The 26,505-nt window shown below is 37.9% G+C and overlaps 2 protein-coding genes across 5 annotated transcripts; one reads left to right on the top strand and one right to left on the bottom strand.

The window, feature by feature from the left end:
• Positions 1-127: 127 nt before the first annotated feature.
• Positions 128-18,407, bottom strand: EXO1 (exonuclease 1). Its single transcript, XM_053974601.1, has 13 exons — positions 17,931-18,407; positions 15,754-15,873; positions 14,680-14,803; positions 13,799-13,936; positions 13,366-13,578; positions 11,819-12,006; positions 10,883-10,979; positions 9,436-9,652; positions 8,245-8,497; positions 6,167-6,632; positions 5,555-5,656; positions 2,198-2,385; positions 128-364 (listed from the first exon to the last, which is right to left on the bottom strand). Exons 1-13 carry the CDS (start codon positions 18,089-18,091, stop codon positions 223-225), a joined length of 2,409 nt encoding a protein of 802 aa, XP_053830576.1. The 5' UTR covers positions 18,092-18,407; the 3' UTR covers positions 128-222.
• Positions 18,408-21,210: 2,803 nt separating this feature from the next.
• On the top strand, positions 21,211-25,438 carry LOC128805073 (uncharacterized). Of its 4 annotated transcripts, none has more exons than XM_053973545.1 (3): positions 21,211-22,422; positions 23,311-23,387; positions 24,078-25,438. In XM_053973545.1, exon 3 carries the CDS (start codon positions 24,118-24,120, stop codon positions 25,075-25,077), a length of 960 nt encoding a protein of 319 aa, XP_053829520.1. In that variant the 5' UTR covers positions 21,211-22,422; positions 23,311-23,387; positions 24,078-24,117; the 3' UTR covers positions 25,078-25,438. The 4 variants fall into 4 exon arrangements, with proteins under 4 accessions (XP_053829520.1, XP_053829521.1, XP_053829523.1 ...); XM_053973546.1 differs by having other exon boundaries at positions 21,211-22,491; XM_053973548.1 differs by lacking the exon at positions 23,311-23,387.
• Positions 25,439-26,505: the final 1,067 nt, after the last annotated feature.

Raw genomic sequence — 26,505 nt, 5'->3', positions numbered from 1 at the left:
TGGGGACTTCAAATAAGAGAACAGAGGAATCTGAATTATTTTATTCCAGTCAGTACAGAATTGTACCTTTGAATTCACGCTTTTATAAAAGAAATGATAAATCACTAGTCAGACTGAAGTACATTGCTGGTTTTCAAAGTATCTTTTATATATTGATGAAATATCCAAAACGTAAATTTTGACAATGATTAAAAATCCATCCCATTATGAACAGCATGCAGTTCATTGGAATATAGCTCTCTGAACATGACTACGTTCCAGATGATTAAAGATCTCCTCTTCTGTTTCTGGAGTGAGCTGTATATTATCTTTGATTGGAGACAAAGGATCTGACTTTCTACAGGAAGGAAGTTTTTCATACTCTCTGCACAAAAAAACCAAAGACAAAACAAAACCAAAGAATGTTATGATATTTTGTGTTTCTAACCATAGGCCTGTAAGAATATACAGGTTAAAACAAAGAAAGACCCCTCACCTAACTACCCACTCCACCTATGAATAAGTAAAAAATAAAAATTTCTGATGCAAAGTTTTAATTTCAATTTCAGTGAAATTCACTGAAACTGAAAAAAAATCACTGAAACTGACAGAATGATAGCTGTTAGCTTTATTTATGAAAGACTGCATGTACCCCATCCTACTTCGGGTTGTACATGCCTCCTTAACATTTAAGTCTTCTGAATAAGTGTGGTTTTATATGCAGGAGCACTTCATTGCTCCTGTGAGCCTTGACATTGAGGCAGAACTGGTTAGCGGTTAGCGTCCCACAAAATGTATTTGCCATAAGGTAACATAATTGTTAAAACATAAGGCTAATTTAGAAACATCTTAAAATCTGAAAAAACAAAAAAATCTAAGCAAGTTCTAGCAGTAAAAAACCCAATTTGTGAAACGTGTTGAGGAAAAAAAATCCCCTAAAAACTAATAAACTATTGCTTACATAGAAGCAATAGAAAAATATATATCCCCAGTATAAACACCCAGAGGTTACAAACCAACCAAAACTGGATGGATAAAATGTGCGTGGTGGGAGCCAAGTCTTGCAACCATCAGCAGAGTGTGCCACCTAGGCTCACACTGTTCTATCTGCCTGTATCCTGATAAATCCAAATTTATGCATTTTCTCCCTGTGAGCAACCCTGGTCAGACCAAATAGAGAAATACATAAACACTTTCACTTCCTCTTTGAAACTGTCAGTCATTCTCACACCCCATAATGAAGATAATAAATAAGAAAAATTTCTAAAAATGTAAATACTATATGTCATTTTTTTTAAACAGAAAACAGTTGTATGTTTATAATAACCTACCCTAAGGCCCAAACTTACTAAAATACATTCATCTGAATTAACACATGCTCACCAATATCAATCAACACTTACTACTCAGTGCAAAGAATACTTTTTCCCCTACTCACATTTGGTTTCAAGTTAGTGAAAATAATTTTATTTAAATAAGGCTTATTTATTCAAAGTTGAGATTGCTACTTAAAGCTGGGAAAACTTTGCCACCAGGAGTTTTTATCTGAGCCCATGGAGATAGTGTAAGTTAGAATAACTACAGTTCAGATTCTGTTGTACTTTTTAGAAATCACAGTTGCCCTTCAAATTCAAACCTTGAAGCTATTTGCAGAAACTTCAATTTAGACAAGTCATCTCCACAAGGAAAAGCAACAGCATTTTATAGTGTGCAAGAATGTCTCTTGTAACCAGAAACTCCAGCTAACAGAAACATTCCATCAGTTCACTGTCATCTTGAAAGCAGAATACTTCTGACAATCAGCCATCTCCAAATGTGGGTGACACAGAGTTAAATAGAAGCAGTCTTGGACTCAAATTTAGCAACTTTAATGCAGCTTTTGCATTTAGGTCAAGAAATGATTTTTGGTGTTTGATTGCAAACAATGGTAACAATTTTCATATCAATTATGGTAAACTAAATGTAATTATCAATAAAATTCATTAAGTGAATTTTACCTGAGAGTTTTTCCTGGTTAGATGAAAAACATATTTACCAAAAACCATGCTTCATGTTTACATCAAGCTTAGGAAGTTATAAATTGCATGTAGAAAATATCTAATCCTGCACTGTTATCCTTATTGAATTCTATGGAGAGCATGTGTAGAGTCTGCTTTGAAAATTGTTTCTTTGGGAAAAAAGCATGCAGTGTACTAAGTAAAGGGTTAAAGCAACTCACCTTTTAAATTGGAAACTTTTCCAGAGTTCCCCAATAGTGGATTGCAGCCCCAGCTTATTTTCAGTATCACAGTCCTTTCTCTTCTGCACAGGTTTCCTGCTTAGTCCACTTACTTTAGCTGGTATCAATGGCTTGAGCTTTGTTGCCATATGAGACCTTATATTACTGGATTTACGCAATCCAGGAACCTGTGGAATTTTAATATTGTAGTACACATGGTAAAAATGACAACCTGCAAGCAACAGATACCATGCTGCAAAGTTTATAATCAAAAAAAATAGTGGTTTACATTGTGTTGAGATAATGAAATTGGAAATGCCACAACAAAGTATATTTAGATAGTCTATAATCTAAAAAATATCATCTCAAACACAAGACATACTGCAGCTGTAAGAACTGGCAAAACCACTTCCATAAGTCTTCATACTAAGGTTGTAAATACTAATTTCTTTTTAATTCAGTTTTTAAAACCTACTGAATAGTTACTTTTTCATCTGTTTGAAGACTATTTGTTGTGCTTTCATGTAATGCCATCTTTTAGAATTTTAAGAGCAGCAACTCGCTGGTATCACTCCTGCGAGTTTCACTCAGATTTCACAAAGATGTAGCCACAAGCAAGAGCACAGGTAACAGTAAAATGACCCCAAGGAGCCTTAGACCTCTAGCTGGACCTTCTTATCCAATTTCTATACCAGGAGCTCAGAAAAGCTGTGCTTGGCCAGAATCTCTCTCTTAAATGCAACCAGATTTAAATTGGAACATCTCAGCAGCCTTTTCTTCAAAGAGAATTCATAGCTTCGTTGTTTCTGAAACATCGTGGCATTTTGCCATCTCCCCACCACACACATTTATTATATATTTTTTTTGCATCTCAAATTCTGTGCTCAGTTTTGGTCCCTATCTACAAGAAAGACATTGAGGCACTGGAATGTCCAGAGACAGGCAATAGAGCTGGTGAAAGGTCTGGAGCACAAGTCTGATGATGAGCAGCTGAGGGAGATGGGAGTGTTTAGCCTGGAGAAAAGGAGGCTCAGGGACCACCTCATCACTCTCTACAACTGCCTGAAGGGAAGGTGTAGCCAGATGAGGGTTGGCCTCTTCTTCCAGGCAACTAGTAATAAGACATGAGGAAACGGCTTCAAGTTGCACCAGAGGAGGTTTAAATTGGATATTAAGAAAAATTTCTTCCTGCAAAGGGTTGTAAAGCATTGGAACAGGCTGCCCAGAGAAGTGGCAGGATCACAATTCTTGGAAGTGTTCAAAAATTGTGTGGATATGGTACTTCAGGATACAATTCAATGGTGAACATGGTAGTGCTGGGTTGAGAGCTAGACCTGACTGCAAAGTCTTTTCCAAACTTAATGATTCTGTGATCCTATTATTGAAATTGCACTGTTTCTACCTAAATATATTAAGCAGATCTTGGTATTCCAAGGAGGGAAAAAAGTGTTTAGAATGTTGTAAGCTAAAAATTGGAACTGGAATACTACGAAGAACAAAATTTATAGTATTTTGCTTTTTATCTAATCACCTTGATCTTTTTGCAGCATATGAAGGCACCTAAATCCTACGTATTCCTGTAGTACTGAATTATGTCTGAATTTGAGCTTAATTTAGCTAACCCAAAAGTAGGCAAACCTGCATGGTGAACACCTGCTAAGAAATTTCATGCCAGAGCAGAATGCTCTTTTCTACTATCAGTATTACACTCTTTGTTGAGCTCACAGCAATTGTGAAAAATAATTAGCAGTAAAAACCACAGCTGAAATAGTATCACAGATGAAAACTTGAGGTCTTAGGGAACTCTGTATCATACAGGCATTTTTTAGTAAAAAGCTTCTACTAGTTTTGATATTAGAATTGAGTAGGTAGCACTTCATATTTTGGATTGGAACCACAATAAGAGCTGACAAACTTTTCAGATTGCCTCCCCCAGTTATTAAATTTCTCTAAGTAAATCTACATAGTTGATATTGAGTTTACCAAAATCACAATAAATTATGCATTATGTGATTAACTGCTTCTTCCTTAAATCTGGAACTCATTTTCCCCTTTGGTATCTTCTGCTGTTTTTAACACCAGCAAACACTTCCCTTGTTTTACACTTGCAGGATCCTAATAAATATCCTAACAAGATTTTAATAAATTCTGAAAGAAAACTGAACCAGAAGTGGTGCTCCTTATCTCTACCTTGCCTCTCCCATGGTCTTACTGGTGCAACAACTCTCAGGAGTCCCAAGAGTCTGGGTGGACCCAAGTTACAATATGACTGACCGTTTCACTGTTGTTGTCAGGTTACTTTTTGGTCAAGCCAGTTTTCTGATGTAATTCTTTATAATTATTATTCCCAGCACATAACAGCAGAAGAGGGAATTCATGGCCATGGAAATAAGTGGTGGAAATCCTCCTACTATCCACTTGCTTTAACCCTATTGTCCTCACAGATTTTCAGCAATTTTTGTTTCATGAAGGGCTCCAAGCATGCTGAAATTCTGTTTTTATGCGATGCTTATATTACATCAGTACTTCCATAATGTGATCCCCCAATATTTAATATATTCATTCTCCCAATATACCTTCTAAGATGAGCAAAATAATGTAAAACATATTAAACACAGCCTTTAAACCAAAGTAATAAAAATTCTGAATGCCAGGATGATTTCCTTACTCAATCTTGTTGAGAAAAAGCAGGAAAAATGTTAATGTTCCAAAATACAAATGTAACTTGTTCCTTAACAAATAAGTTCCTAACAATAACCACAAGATGTCACTATTTTACAAAACACACAATATTCTTGTCTGGCAGAGTGAAGTTTGTGATTTTTAGTCTGTCTACATGAAAACTTACTAGGGGACATACATAGAAAATATCTGCCTCTTACATCTTTTGGCCAAAACTAATGACACCACCAAAGGAATCAGAGCTGTTAAAGTCTTAGAAGTTATCAACTAGACAAATATATTAAGCTCTTAGAAATGTTCCAAAGACAAGGAACATAAGTTTATTCTTTTACATACAAGCAAACACAGGTAAGTCAAATTACAGTTGCATCTTGTGACTGTATCTGGACTGTGAACATTACTGCAATTTATATTATAAAACCTGAAATAGATTTTCTTGCCTTACCTTGGCTTACTTTACACTGAAGTGTTTAAAACCCCCAAACAGGTTGCAACTCTGTTATCAATTACAGGTGGTTATATTTCACCCTAGCTCCAGGGTAGATGAACATGAATAAAAGTTTTGTCTTGTCAACATTTGCATGGCTTAAGTCTTTCATTACAAGTTCTAAAATGAACTAGTAGGAACTGATTTTCAGAGTTTAGTAAAGCTCATAAAATTAAAAGAATTCTTACCTTTGTCTTTATGATTGTATTTTTTTTGTTAGTTTGAACAGCAGAAAATAGCAGAGACAGGGAACATTGATCATCATTCAGTTTTGAACTAGAATCAGATTCCTTCAAGAGAAAATTGATCTGGTTTTAAAACAGGTTGCCTTTTTGTGAACACAATATATGTTTTCATAGCTACATGTTTATACTTTAAGCTGCAATGTTTTCAGCAGTTCTAAGAACTCATACAAAAACCTGTCTTTTAGCAAGCAACACTACAAAGGCATGCATATGCTTCTGAAAGCACTTCAGGCACTAAAAGCAGAGAACAAAAGGTTGCCTACCAGGCGCTTTTATGAGGCACTGCAGTGATAGCAGTGCCTCATAAAAGCAAAGACAAGACAAACTAAAACCAGAGAACAGATTTTATTTAAGCTAGTATGTCAATCCATTCTGTACAATTATGTTAAGCATTGACAAGAATATGATCATCCTGTGATTCTATATAGAGGTAAGTTTTGTTAGCACAAGCTACAGCATCTGTAGGGCACCATTCTGAAAAGGAGACTTCACTGAATAATTTCTTTTATAATTTAATGTGAAAACAAATGCTGAAACAATGTCTAATTTTCTTACCTTTGCACCTAAGCTATTGCTGGATACTTGCAGGATTTCTGAAGACTCCAAACTGCATTCTGATGGCTCACAAGACCCATGAGACTGTGATGACTGTTCCAGTTCTATTAAGGCGGAGGACTCTTCCTCTGATTCATCACACACTGCCACATTAATCTGATCTTCCTGGGATACAATGCAGTTGTTTCTCTGATGGTGAAACTGCTGTGAAAATACAGTTTGAGATGGACCAAGATTTCGTGAATTACTTTTGAGGCTGCTAAACCACTGGGAACAACTATTCTGCATTTTTCCAGGAGGTGTAAAGACAGTCTGCGACGATTTTTCAGTTTCTGAAAACCTAGAAACGTCTTCATCTACATGTTTTACTTCCTGTTTCTGGCAATCCTGCTCAGCATCCTCAGTTGGGGCACCACCTTCCTTCTTTGCTCTACTGTCAAACATAACTGCATCATTGCAGAAAAACCTAAAAAAGGAAAAAAAAAAGTGAAAGCAAAGGAGAAGAAAGTTATTGATGATTACATACTCATTTGCATCATTGTCTCTAACCATCAATTTTATTTTCAAGGTATCCTTGCAGACAAATTATTTTGGCAACAGGAAAAGTCCCTCGGGGAGACATTTAGCAAAAAAAAAAAAAAAAAAAAAAAAAAAAAAAAAAAAAAAAAAAAAAGCAGGAAAAAGCATCTGTAAAAATGGCATTCTTTGACTGAAATACTAAGAAGGTTCTTCAACTGAATGAGAAACATCTAGAAATCCTACAACATTTAAGAATATATTAACGATGATAAAGCTAGTAGTGAAATACTTCAGCACCACTTATCAAGGAAAATAGAACCTTACTACTTTTTTTCTATGCTATAGCAGTTCCTGAGAATACTAAGCACAGATTTAGGGAAGAACCTATCAGTGGCAACTCTTATTTTTTCATGCATTAAAAAGCTTTCCAAAACTTTCAGCTCAGAAAGGTCTGCTTTAAAACTAAGGTATTAAGACTGTTCTGTAAAATTGCACTGCTCAAAAATATTCACATTATTTAAGATAAAAATTACACAATAATAGATTTAATTGTGATAATGTTTTGTAAAACAAATTCAAGTAGTTGTGGCCAAATGGGACTAAATAAAAAAAAAAAGAAAACCTAACAAAGTCCTGGTTCTCAAACTGCTGCTGCAGAGATCAATAGTATCAGCTGAATGGGATGGGATAAGAACAGGTATTTGTCATAGAGTACGACCAGGTTTAGCTTTACTGAAATAAACAAAAAGCCCCATCAACTTAAGTCCATGTATTCATTAACTGCTTACATATTTGCCACAAAGTAGCTACCCTTGATTTTTTGGGATATATCATATGTCCTTTACCTGGAAAAAAACCCCAGGCAATTCCTAATTAATTTTGATCCCCAGAGATATTGAATACTTTCTTGAGAGCCATTAAATTGATCAGAGCTGGAGCACCTCTCCTACAAAGAAAAGCTGAGAAAATCAGGGCTGTTCAGTCTAGAAAAGAAAAGGTTCCAGGGAGACCCTATAGCACCTTGCAGTATCTACAGAGAAGCCTAAAGGAGAGATGGAGAGGGACTTTTCATAAGGGTATGTAGTGACAGGACAAGTTAAAAGAGACTGAAATTAGATACTGGAACGAAATTCTTCACCTTGTGGTGAATGTGAATGTGGTGGTGCACTGGAACAGGTTGCCCAGAGAAGTCGCAGATACCCCATCCCTGGAAGTGCTCAAGATTAGGTCGGATGGATCTCTGAGCAGCCTGGTCTAGAAAAAGGTGTCTTGACAGTGTCAGGAGGGTTGGAATGAGATTATTTTAATGTCCCCTCCAAACCAAACTATTCGATGAATAGTTTCAGTCTTCACTTCAGCAGTAAAAAAATGAACATTATCTGTCTCCCAAAAGATAGCATGCCTAGGCACAAAAGATCCACCATCTCAGCTGAGGTGCAATACAGTTGCATAAAAAGTTTGAGTTAGCATTTTTCCTATTTTCATTATTCAGGCTATTTTAGCAACCAGGATAGCAAATAGTGTTTTGCTACTCATGAAAACATGTGACATAAGCATACCTGCTTCTTGTTCCTGGAACAATTACAGCATCCTTGTCTTTGTTTTTCCTTTGTAAAAAGGAAGCAAATTTATTTCTAACTCTGGGTAGGGAGTTAGAGCTTTCTTGAGAGATGGAAATTCCTGGAGAAACAAGGTTTTGTATTGCTGACACACTCTTTTGTGCTTGACCATCATTATCATTCTCCTTGATTTTTTTTGTTTTTGAAAATGAATACTGCTTCAACAGATCTCCGTCTGAGAGTTCTTCTGAATCTAAAGACAATTTAAGCATCACTGTAAAAGCACATTGTACAATTAACCAGTTATGAGTTAGCTAAACATTACATATTTACTCTCACAGGCTTAAACATATTAGTAAGATCTGGTAAGAAAATAAAGTTTAGATGTCTTTAATGCCATTGTTTTCTAGTACATAGCCTTAAAAATAACTTGGTGAAAAGGTAGATGGAGTGAAGGCAGAACAACTACAATGAAACTACATTTGGTTTAGAGGCAGGTTGCTGAACTACCTACAGACTTTGGTAAGCAAGGGAATAGGAAGATACCTGGAGTACCGAAGGAAAAAGAAAGAAAGCTCCAGCAGTATAATCAGAAAGCAAAGGAAGCAGTGGAAAACACTTAACATAAAGCACAATAGGAAGAAAAAGTGCCTCTTCTATTACAAGTCCACAGTTTATCTGAGCACATATAACTCAGGTGGCATAGAAGACAAGATAACACAGATGCGCTAGAGAAAGTGAAAAATTTGGCATAAAGAGCACATATACAGGGTATTAGATGCAGCACAGTCTGTACTCAGACTCGCCTAATATCAATGCTGGGAAAAAACAGGCTGCTTTAAGTTCTTCACAAGCCATTTTAAGATAGAAATTAAAACCAAAAGGATATCAAAACACATCCTGTATTAAACATAACCTGAAACTGAAACCACCAGAGTTTTATAGCAAACCAAAGAATGTTAAGATCAAGTCCTGTTGAAAGTTTGCTGTCACCCTTAATCATCATCTAGGCTTTAATATTGTGGCTTGTTAGTCTTGTAGCTTGTTGAAAACAGAATAAAGACAATAACATTCAAGAGTTAAGCCTCTAAAGCCTCACACCAAAGTACAAGATAAAATCCTTTCCTTTCCCACAGGAAAGGAACTAAGTATATGAACTGTTGTTCATATACTTATTTAATATAAACATACCACTCCTTGGCCTTTTTGACAAGAGCTCTTTGCCTGCAAGCTTTAGTCCTTTAACACTAATTATTTTCTCCATGCCTTTGGTTAATGGCTTCTCCGGGAAATGCACTTTAGGAGGGGCAGGATCTTCAGTGGGACCAAACTTGTATTCTCTGCTCCAAATGCTATTTACATGATTATCACGTTGGTCATTCCAGCCACAACTCCTCTGCTGCACAGGCTACACAAAACAATTAAAAAACAAGACACAGGTTTATAATTTTGCCTTCTATATATGATTTCCTGACTTAGAATACAAGGAAGGAAACATTGACATCTGTACATCTAGTGACATAGTCCACAAAAACCTTTTTTTTGTTCCCACAATTCTCATGCTTTTCATACTTTTTGTTGCACTCCCATGATGTCTTCATTTCAATATGGCACAAGTGACTAACAGCAACAATGTGTTATTTTTCTCAGCCCTGGTCAGCTCCCGAGTGCCCAGCTTGGGCGCCTCGGCTTCTCGTTCGGGCTGGCGTGTGTCACGATTCCCGGGCGCTTCTGTTGCTGCGCACCAGGATGGGCTGGCTGCGCTTTGCCATCGGTGCGAGGGAGGAAATAAAGAGGCAAGGGTGTCGTCCAAATCCATCCGCATGGCGGCTGGAAGGCTTTAATGGCTGCGGGAGCCACGATGGAGAAGCCGCAGATCGCTCCCAACCTCGCGCGGACGAAAATGGCCCCGGGAATGGGGAACCATGGGATGATATAGGGGTGAGACAGGGAGGGCAAAGGCCCTCCCACCCAATGAGGGCAGATGCTGTGGTGATGACACGACCACAGCGACCAACAGGAACGCGGCAGGGGCAGACATGGGGCCTCGGGGCGAGTGGGGTCGCAGGAATGGGGTGACGGACACAGAATCCTCAGGAGTGGGCAGCGAGTGGTTACAAGAGTGGCGGGGGGAAGCTCCAATGGCAGGCAGCCTGGAGCTAACCATCGTGGGGGGGGGAAGCACGGGGGGTGCACGGGGGTACACAGGACTCGCTTAACTAATACAGATCAGAACCCCTAATCTGAACTCAAACCTGGGATGCAACAACTAACTGCTCATCTCAAACCAAATTTAAAGTTTAAAATTTATTTCTATTCAGGAAACAATTTTGGATTATTCTTAGAAGAAATCCAAAACTCTTTCAGAATTTTCTCTTTAAACCAGTTACTTCTGTAAATAGATTTAAGGACTAAGCAAATAAGTCTGAAAGTAAAACAGATATTAAAGTCAAATACCATGAAAAATAAAACTTTACCTTAAAAAAATGAGAATTATGTGTGTGGGAACACAGTTTCTGTAATATCAGAATAGCTTTCACTGACAATTCATTTGTGGATAACACTCAATCACATTTTCCCATTAGCATTCAGACCCACATCAAGTTCTTAATGTCTAACTTCATAATAAAGATGTTACCTGTGCCGTGTCGGGGTTATAACTATCAATTTGTTCCATTGTATTGATATCAATATTGCCAACAGCAATTTGAAAAGCAGTATCATCACCAACATGTCTGTTTCCATCATAGTAAAGGAAAATATCTGAATATTACATTATATTTCAACAATTGTACCATGAAAGTTAGAACAGCTGCTTTCCCATTTTTCCACTAAAAGGCATGGCTAGAATATTAACCCATAGGATTAATACTACTACTCCTGGCTCATCTGATGTAACAGCAATTGCAATAGATCTGTAGTCTTTGGCAAATCATGCAAGTCAATATTAAAGTCTTCAATTATCAGCAGGAGAGGCAGCAACTTCCTCCTTCCAAATTTCTGCAAATGCCAGAGATCAGATGGCTTGAACATACAAAGCTAGTAACTACTTAAAACAGTCCCCTCTCTTCCTTCATTTTTCTAATCTTACATGTTGAAATTTACATTGCACAGATGTGGCAAAATGCTACCTTTTCTATAGGAAGAGGGATCAGGTAAAACAAGAAAATGCTAAGATTAGAGACTGAATTGAGCACAAACTGCAAGAATTAAACTGGAAGAGATTATAGCACACAACACAGGCAGAAATTCGAGAGAGCCATAAAGTAGTCAGTTTATATTTAAACTGTATTTAACAATTTTTTTTCTAAAGAAAACAGCCAGATCAATAACTTCTGCCTATATAAATAATAGGTCATTTAGTTACTCCCTGCACTTAAAAAAAAAAAAAAAATCAGAGCAAAGGAGAAAAGAAGAAAACCCCCCCACAGAAGTTTAAGACTGTAGAAAAGCTAGATTTTAGTCAAAGCAGGGAAAAAAAAATCTAAGCACACCACAGATGCAATGGAAATTGTAAGATACCACATCAGCTCACTCTTATTTCCCCATTCTGCTGTTTCAACACAAAGGATACCGTCCTGCATAAGTTAGTGTTTCTGGATCAATATCATCTCCATATGCATTCAGAGGAACTAATTTTCTGTTGACAGGATCAAAAACTAACTGATACAGGAATGTATTATTAGCTCGTGTAAAACCCTGTATGTATTCTTCTGGTACCGTTATATTCATCTTCAAGTACTGCCCCATTTTCTTAATAACCTGTCAAAAAAAGAAATTACTCAACTGTTTCATTTTAACAGGTTATGTGAAAGGTTAAATACATTTCAAATATTAATTATCTTTGCTTGTAATTAAATGTAGAATGAGTGTCCTACTGCAACAAGCAGATTCAACTTAAATAGGGGAAGGAAAGAAAATAGAACTTCGTACATTCTTTTCCCACTCAAATTGTCTACAATTACAAAAATAACACAATTCAATTTTTGTATCTCCTTCAATAAATAAGTCAATACAAAATCAGAGACCAGAAAAACATATAATCTCCTTAAGGTGTATTTATTTAAACTAATGCACATCAAAATTTTATCATTCATATTATCAGGACATATAAGCAATATGTGGGTGTTCTTTTAATGGAAAAAAATTGCAAAATTAACCAGAATAAACCCTGGAATTTTGCTCAGACATACATCAAAGCAAATAATGATTTGCATGGGAAAAGTTCAAAGTTCCCCTTTTACTTCCTCAAAAGCCAAACCAGTTGCTCTGATGTCTGCTCTTTATGATACAAAACACTTTAAAATTAAAAATCATTGTTCTTTGTCTGTGAGAGAAAAAGATAAATACACTAAAACAGACAAGCAATTTAAGAAAGAAGATAACACACTAAGTTAATTAAACTGCGTATTAAAATGCTTTTCTCGATTAGATTTACCTGCCTCCAGGACAGCCCCATGAGGTATTCTTCTTATTAGCTCTTAACCTCTCTACTCCCTTACTACCCATACAGAAGAAGTTATTCCCGTCCTCTTAGTCTCTGTATTTCCTAATATGAGATTTCTTTTAATTTCATACATTGGACAAGAAAAAAAAAAACACCCTATATGAATTTGTTTTGCATCATATCACACATTCCTTCCATACTGTTTTTAATATAGAAATGTCCATATCCATACATATGTAACGAAATAGGATTCCCAATCTCTGTGCCTCCCTCACACAGATAAATCTGTACTTATACAGAAGTTACAGTTCATTGAACAGTTCCGATAACTAATCTGCAGAAGCCAAAGAAAGCAGTAATGAGGGGTGGGGGGAAAAAAAAAAATATCAAAGTCTTACCAAAAATTGTTTCCCTTCAAACAGAATATACCCTTGAAGGATTAAAACAATTCTTTACCTAAGCTTACTTTGGTATATTTCTTATAAATATATATCAGCTTCAACACTTGAGTAAGTTTAGGCCAGTATCTTTTTTAAGAACAGGTAAAAATACTTTTTAGTATTCTCCTCAAAATGGAGGAAGACAAGAAAGCTTCATATTTTCAGTTGTGCCAAATTTCGTATATACTGATATAGGCTGCCAAAAAACAAAACACAAAGCAAAACTGAGTTTACCTTTATAATATCTGGATTGTTGGCTAATTTTAGTAACTTGCATGCTTTAGCTAACCCAATTCCATGAATTGAAGGGAGGTAGTCACAACCAGAAAGAATACACATGTAGCGGAATTTCTCTTCTGTAAATACATTTCCAAGCTGCTTGCAGTTTCCTAGTCGAGTTTGATCTATCTCTAGTCCATTTCCAAACTTGTCAATTTTCAGAAACACCTGAAAGTTAAGAGGAAGTGAAAACAATAATTTTCACCCATATAAGGCAGTTCATTGCACTTCATGGAAACAAGACAAGGCAAAGTGCTATTCTCATCTCTTCTGTTTCCCACATTTGCTGTAGAAGAGTTAATCCATACATCAAACATATTTGGCAACTTCAAACTCTCCTTTTCAGATATCAGCAAGAGGTAAAGGTTATGAGTATTTTCTTCCATACCTTTTTACATCCAAAAGCTAAAAGATCAGAGTCTTCCGTAATTATAGCTTGAACCATGCCAATCTTATTAAGATAAGCCAACTGAGCATCAGCTTCATAAGGAGCAACAATACAATCAACTCCCTGGGCTCGTGCAGCCTGTACATAAACAAGAAGCATACATGTACTTTGCATTAATTTTCAGTAATTACCTTAAGAGACCTGAAAGCATAAAAACCTCTACATTAAATAGCCAAAACCATGACCTTTTAATCACATACCCATCCTGCCCCCAGTAAGAGTCCAATATTTCATAGCCAGAAACTCCACTTTAAAGCAGTTTAGATCTATATACACTGGTTTACAAAAACAACCTTTCCTATAACACTACTGCATCTGACCACAGATGACAACTTTGAACTCATGCAAGTTATATTGTGGACAAAAGAGAACAATATTAGAACAAACTTAATACTTTTTGATAAAGACCCTATGACTGCATTGAAAGTATAGCAAAAAACTACTAGAACAATTTTTAATCAGCCAGATTTTTTTTTTCCTGTAGTCTATGCTCAGAAACTAGACAAGGGAAAAATGAAAAAAAAAAAAAGATTTTTTTTGTGCTGCAAAAGTAAAACAGGTGTTATCAAATTCAGTTCCTAGTGGCAGGAAGAGATGCCTTTTGTTTGACACATCATTATTATTTATACAAATAGGCATAACAAACTTCAAGCTTGTTAATTGTGCCTAACATGCAGGGCAATTAGAAACTAAGCAGGTGGGAATACTTTTCTTTTCTATATAGAAGAGGCAGTGATGTAGCCAGAAAAACGCAGAGTAGGATATGCTGCCTTTTGCAGATTTTTTTAAAACTGGCATTATCAATAATGTTGACAACTTACTTTAATAACTTCATGAGCCATAGCATGGGTAATATTTACACTTCGCCCAAAACATTCTCTAGCCTCTGACAGTCTCCCTTCCTGCAGCAATTGCTTCCCCTTCAGAAGACTGGCTTGACGCCTCCTAAAAGAAAGACAAAAATATCCACCAATCTCAGATTATTTTTCACTTAAAAGAACAAACAGCAGAAGGGACTAAGAGAGACAGATAAGAAAGGGGGAAAATCGTAACACCTCCCAAATATGGGCTATTGCATAATTTTTTAAAACAAACCAATAACTAGGTCACTGCATTGACAAGAACAACTAGATTTGAATGCTGAAATTGATAATATTTTCTCAGAAAACAGTGACAAATAAGAACTGAAATCAGCAGTGTAAAAGAAGAAATGCACCCACTCAGCTTGCAGTAAAATAGATTTAACGAGAGTTGGGAGTATCTGACACTAGATAGTTATTGATTTAGAGGACAGAAAACCAAATTTACTTAATTTCATAAACCAGAAATTGTTCGCGCTGAAGAAAGCACGTGTCTCATGAGACTTCATAAATAACAACCACTACTGAAAAATTCTCATAACTTCAGTGAAAAGTCCCATTTATAAGGACCTGAATCTAAATTTGAAACATCTTTATCTTGTTAGTTGTAGAGAAAGATGATTTATTTCAAATAAATTTTATTTGAAATCAATTTTATTTATCAATTTCATTAATTATTTATTTATCAACTTCAAATCAATTTTATTTGAAATAAAGTTATATTGGGAAAAAATATTTTTGTCCAGAGATGACAAGTGTGGGTAAACTAAAAGTCTCTAATACATGACAGGAACTACTGCTCAAAGGCTTACTTCCTTCCTTTATAAAATAGCTTTCATTTATGAAGTGCCTTTCTATTTTTGGAATAAAACCTCTAAGAAGTTTGTACGATTTTAGATGTAAATGAAAAAATATCATACTACATTGCAGCGGAGTTTACCAGAACTTACTTCCTAGCTGAAGTTGGAGGGTTTTTGATTTTTACTACAGTGATAAAACTGCTTTGCTTGCAAATCACTACACTTCAGTACTTACTCTCGTCGTGCCTTTTCCACTTCCTTCTTAGAAGGTAGGGTACATCCATCAAACACCAAAATTGGTTTAATTCCAAATGAGAGGAGCATATGAACAAATTTCATACAGAAAGCTACGTAACTGTATCAACAACAACAAAAATAAGAAAAGTAAGATACACTTTATTGTTAATCACAAGATTATTACACATTTTCCAGTTGCAGGAAAGGAGAACTGTAAATTTAGGACTAACTATTGTTCAAAAATCATAACAGGCTGAATATTCCCCCAGTATCAGAAAAAGTTAAGAACACTTGGATGCAGTTTGGTTGATTTTTTTACCAAGAGAAACAATCTACCTCCCAGTTCAGAACTGAGCTGACTGCTCCTCTCTCCCAGACAAAATGAAATAAGAATTCAAGTATAATTCAGTTGATCTTGCTATTCAATACTGACAAAAACTTAACCAGTTAAAACATGGATTGTCTTTTTACTTTCAGCAACTTAATTCCAATGGCCAGGGAAACAGGAAGCAGACAGGCACAGCACATGACCTACCCCCAGAAAGGCAGACTAAAAGCACTTTTGTAGAGCTGGAAGTGATGAGGTTATTTAATCTCTCCTTGTAGAACTATCTGCTCTTCTCTCCAGATAATGCATATATCCTATGGACAAGACATGCAAACCTATCTTCCCATACTAAAAATACAGGCACAGTGCTGAAAATATTCCGAAAGACAGTTCTGTACAAACTGCGAAGATGGTATATGGCTCAGGAGGCAACCATCCACTGCTTTCAAACCCATCCCTAGAAAAAATATTTGTTAGGCATTCCAGATGTTATTTATTCCCTCAAACCTCTCATCTTCTTACCTGTTATTCCTACAGATGTGTTTGAGATCGTTTTATCAGCAGCACAGAATTGAAATCTAATAACTACTGTAAACACTAAGCAAGCATACTACACCGATGCTCAAAGAAAAAAAAAAAATTCATTTTAAGGATACTTTAAAACAGCAAAAGCAACCTCATCAACAGAGGAAGGGAGGAGAAGGAGAGTGGGATTTAGAAGCATTTAGAATGCAAGGATACGAGCACTGAAGAAACTAGATTTAGAGCGACAGAAAAATAACTGATTTTTGAAAGACAGGAGCACATAGCACTGTAGCTATATAATACCTCCATCCAGATGAATTTTAAAGTATGAAAGGACCCTACACTATAGTTAAGGTGCCAGTCTAAGATCATATGTGCATGGTAACAAGATTTGATGGATCCAAGGGCCCCCGGGTGGTGCCAAGCAATAGGACAAGAGGCAGCAGGCAGAAACCAAACCACGGCAATTCCACTAGAATATAAGTAGAATTTCCTTGCTGTGCAAGTAACCAAGCACTGAAACAGGTTGGCCAGAGAGGTTTTCGAACCTCTTCCTTCTCTGGACATATTGGAAAGCTGTCTGGACGCAACCCCAAGTAATGCTCTCTAAGGGAGCCTGTATGAGATGACATGCAGTGGCCCCTTCCAACCTTACCTATATCCAATCTAAAACAAAAGTTCAAGCCATATTTCTAGAGAAGGGCAAGAAATGCAAACCTGATCTAAGGTGTGGAGTTGAATCTGAAATATGACCACAATTTTTGTTCATTTCCTTCCCTAGAACTGTAACTGTGTAAATGTGTTTTTAAAAAGCTACTTTAACTAAAAACGTAGTATGTTCAGCAAAAAATCTTACACCTTATTCAGAGCACAACACAGGTCTCAAAATTCCTTGGCATCATTACAACCTCTGTCACAGAAGTATTTACAAAGTCTCTTTGCATACAAAAAGGTGTCTGAAAATAACATCAAATTTGAAATTAAAGAATTGCACATACAGAATTCCATCAGAGAAATTAGATTATAGTTGAGAGTGATACATGCTAGGACAAAAAGCCTGACTGATACAGCCTTGGGTATTCTAACAAAAAATATTTTGAGAGTTTTATTCCCCAATATAATCTTAAATATTTTTTATTTTGCACAGCTGGAAAGTTGTTTATTTATCGCCAAAAATTTCCATTTCAAAAGACCTCAACTCAGAATTCAGAAACAATAGTAAGAAGCGAAACTAATGTAACTTAGTTTTTAGTTCAAGAAACACCAAGTTGGCAAAACTTTAGTTTTAAAAGGGCTGAGAGCTAAACGTAAGAAGGACTTACAAATCCGTGGGCTCTCCCCGGGCCAGCTTCTCAGCACAAGCATAGGCGCCTTTGTGCAGCCAGCAGTAGGTGTCCACAGCTACCGTCATTCCTTGGTATTTCTTCACGTGGGAAGGCTCGGCAGCCTCCTTGATAAAATGGAGCAGGCCCTGGATCCCCATGATGCCGCAGAGCGGGAAAACAAAGAAAGTAGCGAACACAAAGCCGAGTGCCCTGTGCTCTCGATCTCCACTCTCGATCTTCGCTCGAGGACCGCCAAGCCAGCTCACAGCCGGGGCGCTGGGCCGCGCCAGGGCCACGAGGAGCTCCTGCAGCTGCCCCCCCGCATCCCGGCTCGGGGCCGCCTCCCCACGCGGCGGTGGCCGCTGTACCTCGTTGCGGGCCGGCGCTGCCGGAGAGTGGGGCGAGAGAGGGACAGAGGGGCAAGGGACGCGGCGATCCTGCCCGCCCCGCCCGGGCAATCGCGGCTGCTCCGGCTCGGCTCGGCTCGGCTCGGCTCGGCTCGGCTCGGCTCGGCTCGGCTCAGCCGCGGCGCGCGGCGGCCGCCCGGGGCTTTCAAGCAGCGCGCGCTGAGCGCGATGGCCCCGCCCCGCGCGCGGGGACTACGATCCCCATGGTGCCCCGCGGGGGCGGGGCCGGGGCCTACACTGTGGGACTGTACATTCCTCACGGCATTCCTCGGAGCATTTCTCACAGCCGCTGTGCGGCGAGCACAGCTCGTAGATGACAACACTAACGTGGCATTTATAAACATTAAATACGCATAAATCAAAAGCCTCCGCAGAGTTTTAACAGGACAATGGACTGTAGTCAACGCCGTGAGAAAGGAGGGGAAGGGAGGGGCTGGCGCGGGTCACTGCCTGCCAAGGGTCAAGCGGGGGACAGATTTTACTGTTACAGCACTGAAACCCCGGGGTTAATGTAAGAACGGATGGTCGAAGTTAAAATTATCTGATACAGGTCCTTTATCCTGTCAGTTTTCATAAGGGTTTTCTTGCGTAAATAAAAAAAAATTGCAGTAAGAAGTAAATGTAGTCCAATATCTACCAGATAGAAGTGTCTTTTTCTACATGCCATTTGGAAGCCTGTACAGTTCTTAGATACTTTGACTCGGTGACGTGGATGACTCAGTCAGCAGTGTAGAAAGCAATGTTTCCAGACAGTGGACAGCAAAGTTTAAATTCAATGCATTCTGGAAAGAGCACATCTGAATTACAATTTCTCAGCTAAGAAATGCATAGAAATAACTTAGCCACAGGGATAGCATAAGATGTTTTAATGTGAAAATATCAATAGAATTCTGCAATTCTGCTTTGCCAGTTCTTTCTTCACACCATGATTCTGACTATATATGACACACTCCACAAGTTTTAAATCCAATTGCAGTTAGAATCCATTTGGATTAGGTTCGCTTCTCTTAAGAATGTGTTCTTCTATCACTTCTGACATTTTTTTTTCTATCAAACTGCTGTGCTCATGGGAAGAACAGTAATCAAAGTAGACAATGTAATCTACCAATATAATTCAAAATCTTACGTGTAATTCAATTAAAAATACTTTTGACTATTTTCTGTAAATTAAAAATAGTTTAAAATAGTCCTAAGGTGAACCTCAGAGTCAGAAGTACTGGAGCCAAGTAACTTGCCTTGAAGGAAGCCAGAGCTACAGAACTCTTGCCCAGCACAGATTTTCCTTTTCAATTCCTTCACCTGAAAGGATAGGTACTTTGGAATTTAAGAGTTAGCACAACATGCCTTAACATTCAATTTATTACAAATGTATTCAGCCATGTATGAACCAGTGTGACCCACCCTCATGAGATCATCTAACTTCGATAAAATAGTAGAAGCTTGATACCATGAGTCAAAGCCTGTGTTGGTTTCAGTAGAGCTACGTCGACTTAAAACTGGCTAAAGATACCGAGCTTTCACTTCAACAGTGTCTCGGAAGAAAGTAGTCAGATGGGAACATTTTGGTGGGTTATTCCTTTGAAGAATACCATAGTATTGCAGTTTTATTTCCCATAAGTACCAGATGAAACAGCACTGCATTATGGTTTTTTACAAGACTTGTAGTAATAGATTTTCTTTCACAAGTAGCTCCTGTATCAGGAGAACTGGTAAGACTATAAATTACTATGCCAAATCTCTGCTGTGCATTTTTTTCTTTCCTTGAGCAGTTTTGTAATAGTGACTGGCAGAATACATTTTAAAGAGATCTTGAAGTAGAAAGTATAGCAGAAACATTTTGTTTTCTTTGCAACTGTTTTCTGTCATGTAATAAAAAAATAAGAGCCATTCTGAGTATAGCCCTGTTGATCCCTAACAGAAATTTGAGATAGGTGCCCAAGATAAAAACATTGAAGTACCTCTAGAACTGCTTCTTTCTCAACACAGCTTTCCTAAAGAGAGGAAATGGGATCACTGTCTGATGTAAACATCTAACCTTTACACGGACAAGTAAAGCAAAATTAAATTTGTGCCCACTACAATGGGCAAGGACATCTTCCAGATTTTTACTAAACTTCCTTCCGTGCAGTGTCTGGCACAGGTGAAAGTGTCTTCATGCAGAAGATTAAAATCCTCGGAATGAAAACCAGCACTTTGCTGAAGCTCACAATCAGACCATCAGCTTTAGTGATATTAATAGACTGAGGGTCTGGTTTACAATAATTTTTCCAAAATTTCAGTGAATTTCTTATTACTGCTACTATATTGTTTTCACTGCTTAAGAAGTTGATCACTTTTATCTCAAAAAGTTCGTTTGGAAGTTAGTTGGACTACTTAATCAATTTCTTAGAAAAGAAATTTGATTTTTCTCTGATAGGTGGCAGCATTACATTCACCACACCCTTTATCTGTCTTTTATTGAAATTTCTATTATTGGACTATATATTTTTGTTATAAATGAAAAATGATCCAGCCGAATTAAAAAAATAAAAAAGAATTAATTTTAGCAATAGAGATCTAACTCAGCCAGCCACAAGGAAAAGGACAGTGCCGAGCCCGGGATCGGCACTGGGTGCGAGACACAGAGATCAGCCTCAGCAGAAGTTTTCCTCTATGCTCCCACCGCACCATCCTGGTACAAGTGATTTTTATAGGGAAAATTTTGCCTGAAGCCAGGATTTCGGCATTCAGTCCTTTGTTTCATTCAGAATCCCATAAGTTGATGAGATTTCCTTCTCGGTAACAAGGCAGAACAATTCGAAGTCCGGTGTCGGTGAAACTCTGATGAAATTTACGGGAACACGGTATTCACATGTATTGGCCCAGGGGGATGTTCCTGATGTCCATCTCGGGTCGTTCACGCGATGATCAGCGCCTGGGTGTCTCCATATCGCCTCAGATAAGGCCCATCTCCTGGCGAGCCACATCCTTTTGCTTGTAAATCGGGTTTCAACACACACCTGGTTTTTCCTGAGGAGGGGGGCTTCTAATGCCAAAGGGTACATTCTAACAACTATTTAATATTATATATATATCATGCAAAAAATGGCGCGAATTATACCTGTTACATATAACAATTTTCACAGCTTTTTTTAGCTTAGCTAAGAAGATAGACTTTAACACCACCAGCAAATTCATGAACAGTTGTACACACTTGAGGGAAGTTTAGAGGATGACATCCTTAAACTATATTTAGTAGCAGAGAAAATGTTTTTAAAAGCTCCTCATTTATCAGGAAAATATTATATGAATAGCGTTAGTAAAGTTATTAAAAACCTAGATTACCTAGTTAACATAGTTTTGTTATAGGTATCTGCTGATTATGTTAGTTTAGTAGCTATTCCGAACTTGTATTAAGTTTGGCTGTGCTACATTTGTGTGGCACTTCTGCTACACTGTGCCACTCGTGTGGCAAATGTTTTTATCTCTGGAAACGTACTGTCAGTACAGAGAACAAAAGCATGGTAAACCTTAGTATCTCAGTAGTGCATATTTTTCCCCTTGTGATCTGTCGTTGTGATATCATACATCCGGGTGCTGCTGAAGCCTCTGTTCTTGTGGCCGCATGGCTCATCCTGGCCCCTAGAGGCTTCTTGGGACACAGCCTCCCCTGCAGCTGAGTGCAAGGGGCAGTTCAGTTTCGCTTTCGGAGGCGCAGAGGCAGGAAAAACTTCCTTAATTTGCAAGTAAATCTTCAAACTCGTCCTGCAGTCATTACTACCACTTTAAATTACTCTTGTTTTGTTTTTGTTTTTGTTTTTTGACCTCACAATAACACAGGTGCCTCTAGACTCTCCAAGTCTGTCTAGAGCATGAGCTGTGCCATCTTTCAGTTTAGAATTATAGGGCTCTCTCTCCATATATCATTAAGGTATGATCTAGTAGCATTAACAGCTTGATTCAATAATTAACAAGAAATTGCAAAAAGACAAGCGAACTGCTGCTGAGAACCACAAAAAGCTTGGCATGCTGTGGGAAAAGAACAGCTGTGTCATCGTATTTAAAAGAGCCTGAGACAAGAAACCCGAGTCCTTCTGGGGCAGGTGAGCAGCCTCTGGGGAGTTGTTATTGTCGATTTATTTAACTTAGTGCTGGACCCCCCTGCACCTCAGGTAAGCTATTCCTAGACTTACTCTACATGTGTAGTCTAGTTTTCTGAGAAAAGAGATTTTGAATAATGTTTGACAGCGTTCCTTTCCTCAGTGTTTCTGGTAGCACACAGTGAACTAGCAGGTGAATGTGTTTCAGGGAAGTCTACGGAAACATGAACCATACAGGCCTTGGATAAAATCTTGTTTTAAGCCAGTAGCTCAACTAAAAGCAGCTTTTAAATGAAAGCTTGAAATGAAACAAAAAAAATCTTTTGTCATAAACAGGAAAACTGTAGCTGAGATTCTCAGATATCTGATTCCAGCTCACAGACTTTTATGGGACTTTCAGCCCAGAAAGTAGAGCAGAAGATAGATGTTTATTTTTCAGGTACAGGCTCCTCAGAGTGCAGTGCAGTGGGCAGGAGAGATTATCTCTAAAAATCCAGCAGCACTCCCTCATAGCAAGAAAATAAAATTTTGCTGCATTATTTTACTCCCTTTCTTAGTGTAGGCAGCTGATGGCAGGTGCTTCCACAGTGCCCACTGCCCTTTCAGTATTATTGGCTGCTCTCATACATAGTGTCAGGCCAGAAGTTGGGGATAGATTTGTGCTGATCTTTTTTTCTCTCACCTTTGTCTGTCCTCTTATCTTCTGCATTTCCACAGGTGCTATAATGATAGGGGCGGGACCAGACAACAAGGGTACACTTAGTCATCTGCAAATGCATGTCTTATATTCTCCTCATCTGGGCTTTACTGAGGAGGTTTTTTTTTACTCCTGGAAGTGAAAAGTATCCATTTTTATTCTGATTTCACTGACTTTACTGGTTCATGTTACAGCCACCAGATACAGTTACACTCAAGACGTGGATCTTGCTAGAGGCATCTTCAAAAGAGAAAGACCTGTCAGCATCTCGGTAAATTCCAGCTTTCCAAAAAATGACATAATTAGTGACGGCTTTAAAATATCTGAGGTCTCTTGAACTGAATGGAGACTTGAAAACTAAAGAGAACAGAGTCACTACTTAATGCACTCAATAGTACCTATCTATAAAGGTCTTAAAGTAACTCGGTCTGGAGTATAATTAGAGACAGAGCTTGGTAGCACTCAATTTTTATCAGTCTGATTATTTTACACAAGTCTGGTCACACAAGTGCTGGTCTGGACTGACATAGCCTCTATAACCACATCGATAATACAAAGCTATTTCACACAGGTCAATGTCATAAAGATGTTTTATCAAATTCTGTTAGAATTTTCTTACATTTCAGAGATAAAAAAAGAGAGGCTTTGATGCAAAATAAAAAAAAAATCAGATATTTTGCTGGGATGATTCTCTGGAATCAGATAGGGTGATCAAATACTGTTTGTGCTTTCTGGGGAAATGGGAGAGGCCCAGTAGCCTACCATTTCCCTTGCATGTGTTACATCAAGCCATACTAAGTGCCCTGTTAATTTCTGTTTCTCATATAAGTGTTCTTCTTTGTGCTAGATGGAATAAAAGTAAAATAGGTTAATCATTAACTAATTATGCCAGTAGCAGCTGAACAGTCTCATGCATTCACAACTGAAAGTAATCTAGAGTCTGTTTTTTGCTTTTTTGTAGGTACTGATATATTCCATATTGCTGAGTCTTCCAGCAGCAAATGAAAAACATGTATTTATTCCTCCTTTCCATTTTACCTTTGCTTTTGAAAGTCACTGGCACCAAGGATGTTATATTTGGCCATAATAATTTCACAGAATATCAAGTGGGCAACATGAACCTCATTCTCTCTGTCCCGCATGGTGGATCAATGGAACCTAAAGACATCCCTGATCGAGAGGCTGCCTGTTGGGATGCCATGACATCCTCTTGTATTTTCTCTCATGACTGTCCTCCTGGAAGTAGTCAAAATGCTATGAAATGCAAAGTGTCTACAAACCAAGACAGATATACTATAGAAGTGGCTCAGGCTCTTGCTGAAGAAATCAACAAAATTACTGATGGCTTCTTCCCACATATCATCATAAACCACCTACAGAGGTTCAAGATGGATGCTAACAGGGGAAAGGAAGAAGCTTCCTTTGGAATTCCCCAAGCAGAACAGGCCTGGGAGGACTATATGGGATTTTTGACCACTGCAAAATCACAGATGTCAGGGGGTCTAATTCTGGATATCCACGGACAAGCACATCCTGAAAGGTGGATAGAACTAGGTTACACACTTTCAAAAACTTCCCTTAACTCAGGTGTCTTTTCTGCATTGAATTCCTCAATTAGGCATCTGGCCAGTCAGCTGGTCAATGTGTCTTCTGAGATTTTGGTTGCTGGGAACAGAAGTTTGGGTAAATATATTGAAGGACAAAATAAGAGTTATGTTTGTGTGCCTTCTCCATCCAATCCTAGCCCAAATAATGGAAGCTATTATAGTGGTGGGTACATAACAAAGAATTTTGGTTCCTGTAGTTCTGGCACCATTGATGCCATTCAGCTTGAACTGCCCCAGTGGGTGAGGGCAGCTGAAGAGCGTCACAGATTTTGTAAAGCACTGGCAAGGGCTGTAATGAAATTCTGGCAAACTAACTACTGCAGCCAGCAGAAGCACAAACTTCTGCCATGCTGAAAGAGGTTGTCCTGTTAAGAGTTTCCTTAATAGAGTAGTTATTATAGTTATTATATATAGTCTGGATCAATCAAACAACTCATTCACCTGGAACGTTTAAGTGCAACATAATTGTGGATGCTGGTAGAAAGAAACCATCCTGCAAATGAATGCATCAAGATAGAGGAAATCCACAGTTAATACCAACAAATCCATTACCACACACCTTTGTACCAGACCCAGCATTGAAAAGACTGCTGTAAGATGAGTGAGTGCAAGCATCACTTGCCTATGCTTAATTTCTTTCCAGTCTCATCCTCTGTTTTGAAGAGCAGGATAAACAACTAATCTTCTAATAAATTCTGTGCAATGCCTTAGTAGATTATCTGTTCAAAAAAATTAAATGTCTCTGCTTTTCTTTTGACACTTAAGAAAGACAGTTGGATAATATTATTGTATAAAATGGTTGGGGCCAGGACCAGTTTCCATTTGGTGCTTATAAAGCCCTAGGGTTTGGAAGTAAACAGTAATGCTGAGCAATGACATGCAGTCTGATCTACACAGGTTTTTTAATATAACGAATCATGAAAAAAAGATCTGATAGCACTTATAGCACTCTAACTTTGTCACACTTTAAATAGCATAACAGTAAGGTAGTGACTGGGTGGAAGGTTGATAAGGATAGCACACACACATCATGCATTTTTGACAGTTTTCCTTTACAGCATGATTCCCTCCTTTCCCTCCTGAGAGCTTGTCCATTATTTCACTCACCATAGGATTAAACACTTGATTTTTACTGGCAATAGTACTACATTATGGATAGTTTCTGCACAGTGGAGAATATAGTGGCATTAATAGCCATGACTACAAGTCAACTCCTAGAAAACACAGGCGATTAATAAAGAAAACTGATGGGAAAAGGAAGCAAGACTAAAAAGGGTATAATTTGAAAATTAAGAACCTATGAAATCCTAGCACTGTTAAAAGTTTGGTAAAAAGAAAATGATGAGTAAATAGTCAGTTTTGAGGAGGTAAGTAGTCAGTTAATTAACAGAAGTGGGACATCTGCATCTTGCAACCACAGTAAAATAATTTAGGCCTGACTGTTAGTAGGGACAATGCCAAAGAGAAAATATTATATCACATATGATAAAACATAACACATATGAGCATCAAAATAAATGGGTAAGGATCTCTCTGAACTTGAACTGTGCACTTTTAATAATCTTTGAAGAATAGGCAATTTTCAGGTAAATGAAGAAGACTTTATGTAGCTTTCAAAATGACACAGGACTCAGAATTGCAAGAATGTTGCCTTTCATATGCTAACTGCTAAATCAGGGGTCAGATGAACACAAGCAGTAAATGGCAGATCACTCTTTATTTGGCGCCACTTGGTTTGTCAGACAAGTCTGATTTTAGTTTTGATCACAAAGCTGGCTAATG

This window comes from Vidua macroura, chromosome 3, assembly GCF_024509145.1.
Source record: "Vidua macroura isolate BioBank_ID:100142 chromosome 3, ASM2450914v1, whole genome shotgun sequence".
Lineage (NCBI taxonomy): Eukaryota > Metazoa > Chordata > Aves > Passeriformes > Viduidae > Vidua > Vidua macroura.
Note: the sequence above shows the minus strand (reverse complement) of the source record. Positions and strands in the feature narration are given on the sequence as shown.

Excerpts from the sequence above, each read along its gene's own strand:
- EXO1 (XM_053974601.1), bottom strand. The coding sequence starts at position 18,091 with ATGGGGATCCAGGGCCTGCTCCATTTTATCAAGGAGGCTGCCGAGCCT. Across the intron at positions 13,579-13,798 it reads TAGCTTTTGGATGTAAAAAG|GTGTTTCTGAAAATTGACAA; the intron begins GTATGGAAGAAA and ends CTTAACTTTCAG. Across the intron at positions 10,980-11,818 it reads ACACTAACTTATGCAGGACG|ACATGTTGGTGATGATACTG; the intron begins GTATCCTTTGTG and ends TGATGGAAACAG.
- LOC128805073 (XM_053973548.1), top strand. The coding sequence starts at position 24,118 with ATGAAAAACATGTATTTATTCCTCCTTTCCATTTTACCTTTGCTTTTG.